This window comes from Oreochromis niloticus, linkage group LG7 (assembly GCF_001858045.2).
Source record: "Oreochromis niloticus isolate F11D_XX linkage group LG7, O_niloticus_UMD_NMBU, whole genome shotgun sequence".
NCBI classification, from domain to species: domain Eukaryota; kingdom Metazoa; phylum Chordata; class Actinopteri; order Cichliformes; family Cichlidae; genus Oreochromis; species Oreochromis niloticus.
In genome coordinates, this window is record NC_031972.2 from 12,406,125 (window position 1) to 12,415,614 (window position 9,490).

Here is a 9,490-nt window from a genome sequence, read left to right on the forward strand (position 1 = left end):
AGAAAAAAAATTAAAACAATTGTTAAAAAGAAAGATGTGACAATAAAAAACAAGAGTGTTTTCGACACTTCGAAGAGAGAGATAATGGGATATTAACTGGTGAAATATTATTAGTATTATTGGCAAAAGTACAAGACTCATTCCCTGAACACATTTTGTTGTTGTTTATAAAACTCTAGATAAAACTGGAAACACATTAGTATTTTCTGTTTTACCAAACATATGCATATGGCACAAAAATTAGGATTTCTATTGGCTGAGTTTAGCACAGTTGTAGCTTTTTGGGACAGTTTCTCCTCACTCCAAGTGTCAGCCATCCAAATGTAGCTGCTACCTGTGACGTCTTTAAAATATGCCTCGAGCCCTTATCTCCCACATGCTGTCCGCTCCCCCTTTTCGTCACTCTGTGCGTCACCGTTCGTGTCAGAACTCCTCATTAGGAGTGACCTGTGTTTGTGAGTGTGTGTGTAATGCTTTCAGTTTCTTAATTTTCTCATCAGCATTTAAAACGTTGTGAAGAGAGCATTTAAATTTGAAATCATTTATTCTCTACGTCTGTAAAGAAATATTGTAATAATGAGACATAAATTGATAAGAGAAGATAATTTAAATATAATATATAATCCCCTTTTAGAGATTTCTTTTTATTTGCTAATACTGACTGTGTGCTATTAGTAGCAACATTTTATTTATATATGACAGAAACTAAATTCAAAGTCTAAGAAAACTCAAAATATCAAGGCAACATGATTCAATAGATTTTCTTTGAGGTTAACAATAAAATCCATGGTTTGGCACAGGGTATTACACCAGGCACTCTTCTTGAAGCAACATCCCTATTATTGGGCCAGGGAATATCAGTGGGAATAGACAAGCTTGTGGCTTGTGACCCCACCCACCCACTTCTGACCCACCTGCAAACTGTGGCTCACTTTTTTTTCTTTAATCTTTTTTTTTTTTTTTTTTGCAAATATAACAAAGGTCCAAGTTGTTTTCTGTTAAAAAGTCATGATGTTTTATTTCCCACTACCACAGATTTATAAAAATGACTAGATGCTTGTGTTTTGCATTTGGTTTCTTGGTGCTCGTATAACTAGGTGAATCAAGAAAATGAGAACTCGGTTGTGGAAAGGACACCACACATGAGGGGTAAGTAGCCTGCTGTAATTCAGGAGGACATGAAGCTGAACCTGAATCCTTCCACAGTCTGCTGAAATATCTGTAATAGCATGTAATGAGTTCTCTGCAGGTTAGGATTTCACTGATGAATCAGAAGACACTTGCATTGAACTATAATTCTGAATGAATCTGAATATATTTATTGAGCAATATGAGGTAAAACAAGACAGGCTTTCTATACTTGTCAAATCAGGAAGCTGTAGCAAAATAATCCAGTAAAAACAGATTATTAGATTGTATTTAGGGGAATAAAGCATGCTGTCTTTGTGTACTAACCTTGTACTTAATGTATGATGATAATGTATTTTTATTAAAATGGTATAGTTAGCTTCATTTATGAAGTCTGGTCATGTTTGCTTGGTCAGCCTCCCCTGTGACTCAGCCAGAAAATGAAAATGACAGGGGTTTTTTTGTTTGTTTTTTTGTTTTTGTAAAGAACAAATTAATATTTACTTTAAACACATATTGGTGTTGCTTAGTAACAAATAAGGGGACAGACTTTCTACAACAGATTGCTTTATCTGGGAAAGTGGTGTGCTCATCAGAGAATGACAAGAGGACAATAGAAAAAACACTTTCCTGCTGCCCCTGCTGGAACATGTATGCCCTGATCTGTCTCTCACTGATAGTCCAGTTCAGTTGGTCTTTGTGTCACTTACTGGTGCAGTTCTTCACTGAAAATACTTTTTTAGTCAAAATGAACAGAAATGAGATTTGAAATTGTTTTAGTCAAGAATTTGCTAAACTGATGCTGAGATTTTAAACTGAAACTGCTTCAAGACGGGTTTGAACTAAACTTCCCAGGAGGCCTTTCTAATTACAGTAAGGTCATTAATGATTAATTAAGGACATAAATTAATGTCTGTGAAGGTTCTCAGTCATCCAGGTCATCGTAGTCAAAGGAGTTTGCAAAGAAAAGCGTCTGGACTTCTTTAAGTTGCTTGAAGACGTTTCACCTCTCATCCGAGAAGCTTCTTCAGTTCTAAGGTCCTGACCTCAGGAATTCACATGACAAGGTGGGGCCAGGTTTCACAATGGGCTCACCCGAAACCCTGGCTGATTAGGTCCCACACCCGCTTTCACACCTTGGCGCATGTGATTAGAGGATCACCAGGGGGTCCTTTGTCCCTCATTGGGGGGGATACTCCCACTGGGTTTAAATCTGGGACTCTCGGCCATTTGACCTTAGAACTGAAGAAGCTTCTCAGATGAGAGGTGAAACGTCTTCAAGCAACTTAAAGAAGTCCAGACGCTTTTCTTTGCAAACTCCTTTGACTGTGGTTTGAAGAAACTACACGACCAGGAGAAGTACTCCGGACTTCAAGATAGTGCTAATGTGTCCATAAAATGTTCATCTATAACAGATGCTAAGGAATTGTGGGTCTGTTAAATGTATAATGTTTAATTCCAAACCTGTATGGAAATGTAAGAAACACTTTTAGTACCTCATCATGCCATACTGTGGTTCAAGATCCACAATGTGTGTAACCGAAATGTGTGTATGTATAAGATACAAAACTCTTGAATTTCTTGTAAAGATTTAATGCAATACAGGATATTATAAAAGCAAAAAATATTGCTGAAAAGTGGCTTCGTGATTATGCAGCTGTGATATTTTGAGATGCACTGCACTCAAAATATTGAGTGCCTGTATCTGCTCTAATCTCCTGTTGAGTGATTGACAAATAATTAATAATCTTCGCTGAGAAAGGCCAGATTCAAATGTCAAGCTTAATTTTCTGTAGAATAACAGAGGAGTTCAGGATGACTGACAGCATCAAAAGCAACCTGTGAGTCCAAAACACACACATGAGGAACATTTGAACTAAACTACGGCTTTATATAAAGAATGTGATGTGGCTGCTGCAAAGCTTTGATTGACGATTCAATGTCTATCATACTGTACGCACAGGACGGGAAATAGCCAATACAACATGTTGTCTTAGAGTCTTTGTGTCATGGAGTAAATGCGTCATCAGGCTTGTTCATTAACTACATCACTGAGCACAGAGAGAATACATAAGAAGCTGCTTGATTTAGTAACACAGTTCAACAGAACACATTTTCAAGCATATAAACATAATCGATAATGATGGTACAGTCAGTGTAACGTACACTTTTGCAATTTGAAAAACATGTAACACACAGGCTTTAACAAAAAGGATTTTCTGGTGTAAAGCATCTGAGATCCTAATGGTCTTGCCACTCACTGCTTTTGAATCCACAAACTATTAAGATCAACACCTTTGTGAAGCACACTGTTGCACAGGTGACAGTTTTCTTCATTGAGATTCACAAAATATAAATATAAGGGTATTATTTAGCCAGCAATAGCAGCAGCTGCACATCTGTTTTGTATCCATACCTTCTCCCACACTATTCAAATAAGATAAGTAAAAGACCACCAGTGTGGCTTATTAATACAATACACTACGCTGTTACACACACACACACACATTCATACACACATACAGTTGTCGGCTATAAAGTCTTGGGCAGTCGTTCATCACCAGCTTGTGCCTGCACATGTCTCTCAATGATAATACACCTTCAGGCCTTTAATCACAGGTCGCCCCATTGGTTTGTGTGATTCAGGCCTTTATATTTTAGAGATAGCGCCTGTTGTTTTCTCTGTAGTAACAGCAAGAGTTCATTATGTACCCAAGACAGTCATCAAAGGCAGTGACATCATTCCACATATGAGGTAATGATGAAGAAGCACGTACTCCATCGAAGACATGATGGTTTTGCAGACATGTGTTTGCAAAGACAGGAGCCCACAATGTCTGACTTCACCTGCTACGCCCTAAATCTCCTGCATTAAACACGTGACACGTAATTACATTCAACAGTGAATCCATGTTTCTTCTTATATCTTTGCAAATAACTCATTCATCACTGTAGTAGTGACAGAGATGACACATTTTATTAAGATTTTCAGACCCTACTGTACCTCTGTTTTTGTTTTTGGAAAACTACATTTGCCATGAATGTTTCTATGCTGTGGATATGGATTAACAGCACTAAATGCTAGCATGCTGTCAACACTCCAGATGACTGAATGCTAGAGGGTGAACATGAGTTCTTTCAAAAAAGAGGCATTAGAAATATAGCATTTAGGAAAATAACCAGTCGATGAAAATGCACTAAAATAACAGAGACAGTGACATATATTATATATATATTATTATTATTATGTTATGATGCCAACATGTTATTTTAAGGTGTAATGTTATGCCCAAGGAGAAATGTCAGTTTCTTCAATTACCTAGAATATTATGTCATGTAGTAAGTTGGTTTCATCAGCAGCTTTTTTTTACAGGGCACAGCTAGAGGAAATGCAAACGTTATATACCTTCAACAGCTTATATTATCTGTGGGATATTTTAATATGCTTAAAAAATTGTAGCATTACAGATTTCCTGCTACTAGAAAGGTCAAATCCAAGGTCAAAGTAGAGGTCAAAAGGTCAAATAGAGATAATATCTTAAAACCTGAAAGCTAACTGCTGTATTTCATATTTAATACAGTTCAAACTCATACAGCACTTTTTTATGAATTGAACTGAAAGAGCGTCCTTTTTTTTTTTTTTTTTTTTTTTTGATAATAAGAAAACCCCAGTTGAGTGCTTTGTCATGCAATATCATTTTATTACAAAAAACGTTTTTGGTCTTTTTTTTAATCAAATGCCCTCATAATGGCAATGGCATACTCCCTCGCTTTACGTTCACCCTCCATGTCCATGATTCAGCACATCACCAGTACTCACACAAACAGAAGGTGACATTCATTTTAGCACCATTCCTTAACAAGAATGTCGATGACAAACTCCCAAAACAACATCATAAGTCTAATTCTGATAAATGCACAAAGGGCGCTCAAAGCATATAAAAACAAGTGTGGTTCCACCAAACACAAAAGGACACTTAATTAAATTTATTTACGACAAGATGATTGAAATTTAAAAGAAAAATATATTTAATAAAATGTAAAGTGGAGTGTGTAATATCATAATAGTCCTATGACACTTATCTTTTATTTTTCATACACTTTTATTTCAATGTCCTCAGACATTTTATCTAACCAGAGGGACTGACTGTTACTTTCACTTAAAGTAATTTTAAAAACTTTTGCAGTCAAATGCTACATTTGTCACATAAGATCCTGTTAGGATCAGTTATTGAAACAGAAATCTTCCACGTTGTTGAGTTTGATGGTCTGTAGCTCCTGGCTGTCTAATAGCCTGTAGCTGAAAGACACTCGGTTGACAAACTTCCCGCTGGACACCATCCTCACCACAGTGTTATCACAGCCAATCTTCATGTGGGCTGCAGGTAGAGCAAAAACAAATCTTAAGTCTTGACTGATGTTTTATTTAAAGAGAGGGGGAGGCAGAGAGATGGTGTGCACTTACTTGGTCCAGTGAAAGCGATGCAGAGGTCAGTAATGGGAAGCAGCTTTGATGTATCAATGCCATTTCCCCCCAGCAGCTGTACAAAGTCCCCTGATTCTGCACATCCGGGCATGGATCTCTATGGAAATCAACATAGAGTGTGATACAAATACTAACAAATACTAAATACTTATTCTGCACAATAAAGGTACATATAGTGAATTTTTAAGAACAACCTATACTATCAGAATATGCTTTTTTAATATAATATCTTAAGATTAATTATTTTAAGTTTGTAAAAAAATTGTTTTACCAAGTAGGTTTTTGCAGTGAAGGGAAAACAGTCTAACTGGCACACTTTAAAAGCTATTTACATTTTTACCAAAGCAAACAAAAAACAAAAAGCAAAACAAGTCTTTCTCCTTTTTACCTAAAATCTGTTGTATCTAAAACAAAGGGGCAAAACAAAGTGGATGTCTGATATTCTTATTCCTATAAAAAGTGCTCAAATCAGCTGGTTGTATTGGCTGTACCAGTCATATACATTCAAACTGAAGCGCTGCTAATTACATGTGCTGGTGTTTCAGTTTTCAACTTTGCCTAAATATTGCAAACACATTTCTTTTTCTTTTTTTCTTTTTCTTTTCTTTCTTTCTTTTCTTTTTTTTTTTTTCTTTTTTTTTTTTTGCAACATTAAACATGAACTCCTAAATCTTAAACGCTACCCTCATGATATTCTCTTTAGAGCTGAGAGAAAGTGCAGTCTGCTGCCACTTCATCTCTTGGAGCTACACCTTGTTGTGACTCACCTTTAAATCACTCCATAACTTGATAGATTTGAACCTTGTGCCTTATATACCTTATACCTTAGTATGAGATCTTAATTTGCTATGATTTTAGAAGTCTGGTCACTTAAAATCACTAATATTACCAATGCAAAAATCACTTTTTACTGAAGGTTTCAGTTGCTATATAAACTGAGAAACCCTGTAACACTGTATTTGAATAGTAGCAAACAGTGTGAAGATGAATTAAAAGCACTGAGGCAATATTCAAGAGTGTTTAGTGACTTTCTTCACCTTGGGGAGGTGGTTGTAGTGGCCCAGGCTGAACTCTGAGATGCTGATCTCTACTGGATATATGATGGAGAAGCTGCAGTTTCTGTGCTGCTGTGGGATCACCATTGTGTAACTGCCCTCTGGTGACTGTGACATGACATTGCAGGCTGCAAAAAAAATAGACAAGGGTAGATGTTGCAAATGTGATCACTTTGATGGATGTTCAGATAGAAGCATAGGAATGTACACATAACCTAAAGGTTGGGTTTGTACGGGCATGACTCATATATACATGGTGGTAAAGTACCTCTTCAGTTTGTTGCATTGAATGACAAATGTCAAAAGGTCAAAATAATGATATGGTTGTGGTATGTTACACAAGCATTTTTCAAAGGACTATTTCACTATTATTATTATATCTAATTAGTAAAGATCAAGTAGTTACAAAGAAAATGAAGAAAACTGTAATGCCTTCACTGAGGTCAATCTCAAAAACACTTAAAAAGCAGCATCAAATAATTTGGGGTTCAGTATAGCCATCTAATTTGACCTTTCCTTTCATGTTACTGTCGGAGAGCATTTGCAGCCTGTCCTTGGTCCTCATCCAGGAACACAGTGGTGGCAAACTGTCCACTAATGGTGCAAGTGATGACTAAAGCACCATGCCAGGCTGCCAGTATCACCACTGAATTACACACTAATTGCAGTGTAAATGGGCTGAAAGCTCAAATGGTTACGTTTATGTGCATGCAGGGAATTTTAGAGTTTACTTCTGAAAATGATCGTCTACATACGAAAGGGGTTGGTGTGTTTCCTGACTGTCAGGGTGAAGCTGCTGCCGGCACTGTGAATGCGGAAGAAGACCATGGCCACGTTCTGAGAAGAGCGCACGCTTTTCCTCAGCGATCCAGAGTCACAGTAATCCACATAGCGCTCGAACAAAGGCAGTGGGTGATCGTGGGTGCTGGGGAACTTTTCCCCTTTCATCACCCAGCCGTCGAACACCTTGATGGGATATATATTAAAAGACAGAAGCTTTAAATAGAATTTTATATTCAATCACAAATTATTTCTTGATGTTTTTACTAATGATGGGAAAGAATATTAAACTCTTTAGGCTGAAACCATCAGCATCTGTTTAGAATGGAGACAGCATCAGTATGCAATCATTGGGGAAGTGATTTTCAGGTAGCTCACCTAAAGGAAGCAGGTTTGTGCCCAATTACTTTATGTTTAAAGAGCATTTTGTCTAATTAGGAACCAAGATAACAGACTCCAGTGTTTAGTGACAAGGAAACACAGAGCAAAAGCTTTATCACAAAAGCACAAAAAAGTCTTATGTCATTACCTGTAATTATACAAAAATCATGCAATAAAATAAAGTTTCAAGCCCTTAAAGCTCAACGGGACCAAATGCATCTCCCCACCTTGTGATATTTTACTCAATATAAGAGGAGAGGAAAGGTGTTTCACGAGAAGCGCTGTTAGCTTACAGTGATGAAGTCTCCTCCTATGCAGTCAATGTCAACGCTGTCATAATCCACACTGATCACTTCATTGGGCTCTGCCATGAAGAAAGCGGCACAGCTGAGCTGAGGGCGCTCTGCTGTGAAGGTGAACTGGCCCTCCACTGCAACCATGTCCAGACAACCTGAAAAGCATTCCAGAAAGGAATTTGAAAACTTTGCCAACCAAATATGAAAAATATAAATAAATGAAGACAGATTGATCTACTCTAATTACTATTTATTATATTTATTATCAGTTTTTAATATAAATATCTTTTTCTGCTGCCTTTTCATTCATTCTCTACATTTCAACTCTTTTAGCCTATTCTTTATACTTAGGTGTTTATCCAGAGCAATTTTGGTAAAACCAAAATTAAGAGACAGAAAACAAGTCTAATTTACCAAAAATATACACAAACGCTACCTCCCCTTTTATCTGCCCTCCAAATGCATAAGTTGCAAAAATTTTTAAAAAAAAAACAAAAAAAACAAAAAAAACAGCATAAACCATCAATTATATGTTTATTTAAAATATTATAGATAGATGTCACGTGACTTACGTAAAGGTCGGCGATACATCAACTCTTCGGGTATTTCTCTCTTGAGTTCCGAGTTGAAAAATGAATATAATTCATCTTTTGTGATTTCGTTGTTCTACAGAGAGTGGGAGAGAAGTTTGGCGCGTCTCGTTTGTACCTTTGAATCTTCTAAGAAGTTTCTGTATCTGTCCGGACACTTACCTCAATATACCTGGAGTCTCCCTTGAGGACGGACAGGCACAACACCAGAAAGAAGAGCTGCTCCCGGAAAGTGCGCTCCATAACGCGCATCTCTGTCTGCGAGGCTCACCTGAGCGGAGAAAGTCTGAGCTCCTCCGCGACAAGCGCTGCTTTTTATAGGAGCAAATACTGTAAGGACCAAGTGACATGTTCGCCCACCGTGGACGCCCTCCCCTCCCATTAAATCCATTCCTTAAGCAGCCAATTGCGTAGCTGTGACGAGAGCAAGGGACGAGCTGGATGGAAAGACAAAGACAGAAAGGGGAAAGCTGATCTTCCCTTCCCACTCATCTTCCCTCAAAGCGACTCAGGTAGCTGCTGCAGCCCTCCCAGACTCGTACCGATCATTAAACAACTCAAATTGAAGATGTTTGCCCTCTTCTCTTTGTTCTAAATAAAAAGTGAAAAGAGTGATCCATGCACAAGAGCCTTTTACACTATGTAACAAAAAGGATATTAAATCCTTTCAGTACTGTGCAAAAGTATTGAGCCACACCTCCTTTTAAAAATATTTAGATAGGATTATTGAACACAGGTGCAACGATCTATTGAGAAATGTGAAAACACACACGA

The 9,490-nt window shown here is 37.4% G+C and overlaps 1 protein-coding gene across 1 annotated transcript; it reads right to left on the bottom strand.

Moving 5' to 3' along the window:
• Positions 1 to 5,133: 5,133 nt before the first annotated feature.
• crhbp (corticotropin releasing hormone binding protein) lies at positions 5,134 to 9,039 on the bottom strand. The gene is made up of 7 exons (XM_003455162.5): positions 8,879 to 9,039; positions 8,699 to 8,792; positions 8,124 to 8,281; positions 7,425 to 7,635; positions 6,652 to 6,797; positions 5,594 to 5,711; positions 5,134 to 5,507 (listed from the first exon to the last, which is right to left on the bottom strand). Exons 1-7 carry the CDS (start codon positions 8,966 to 8,968, stop codon positions 5,353 to 5,355), a joined length of 972 nt encoding a protein of 323 aa, XP_003455210.1. The 5' UTR covers positions 8,969 to 9,039; the 3' UTR covers positions 5,134 to 5,352.
• Positions 9,040 to 9,490: the final 451 nt, after the last annotated feature.

Excerpts from the sequence above, each read along its gene's own strand:
- crhbp (XM_003455162.5), bottom strand. The coding sequence starts at position 8,968 with ATGCGCGTTATGGAGCGCACTTTCCGGGAGCAGCTCTTCTTTCTGGTG. Across the intron at positions 8,793-8,878 it reads GAGACTCCAGGTATATTGAG|AACAACGAAATCACAAAAGA; the intron begins GTAAGTGTCCGG and ends CACTCTCTGTAG. Across the intron at positions 6,798-7,424 it reads GAAACACACCAACCCCTTTC|CCTGCAATGTCATGTCACAG; the intron begins GTATGTAGACGA and ends TTTTTTTTGCAG.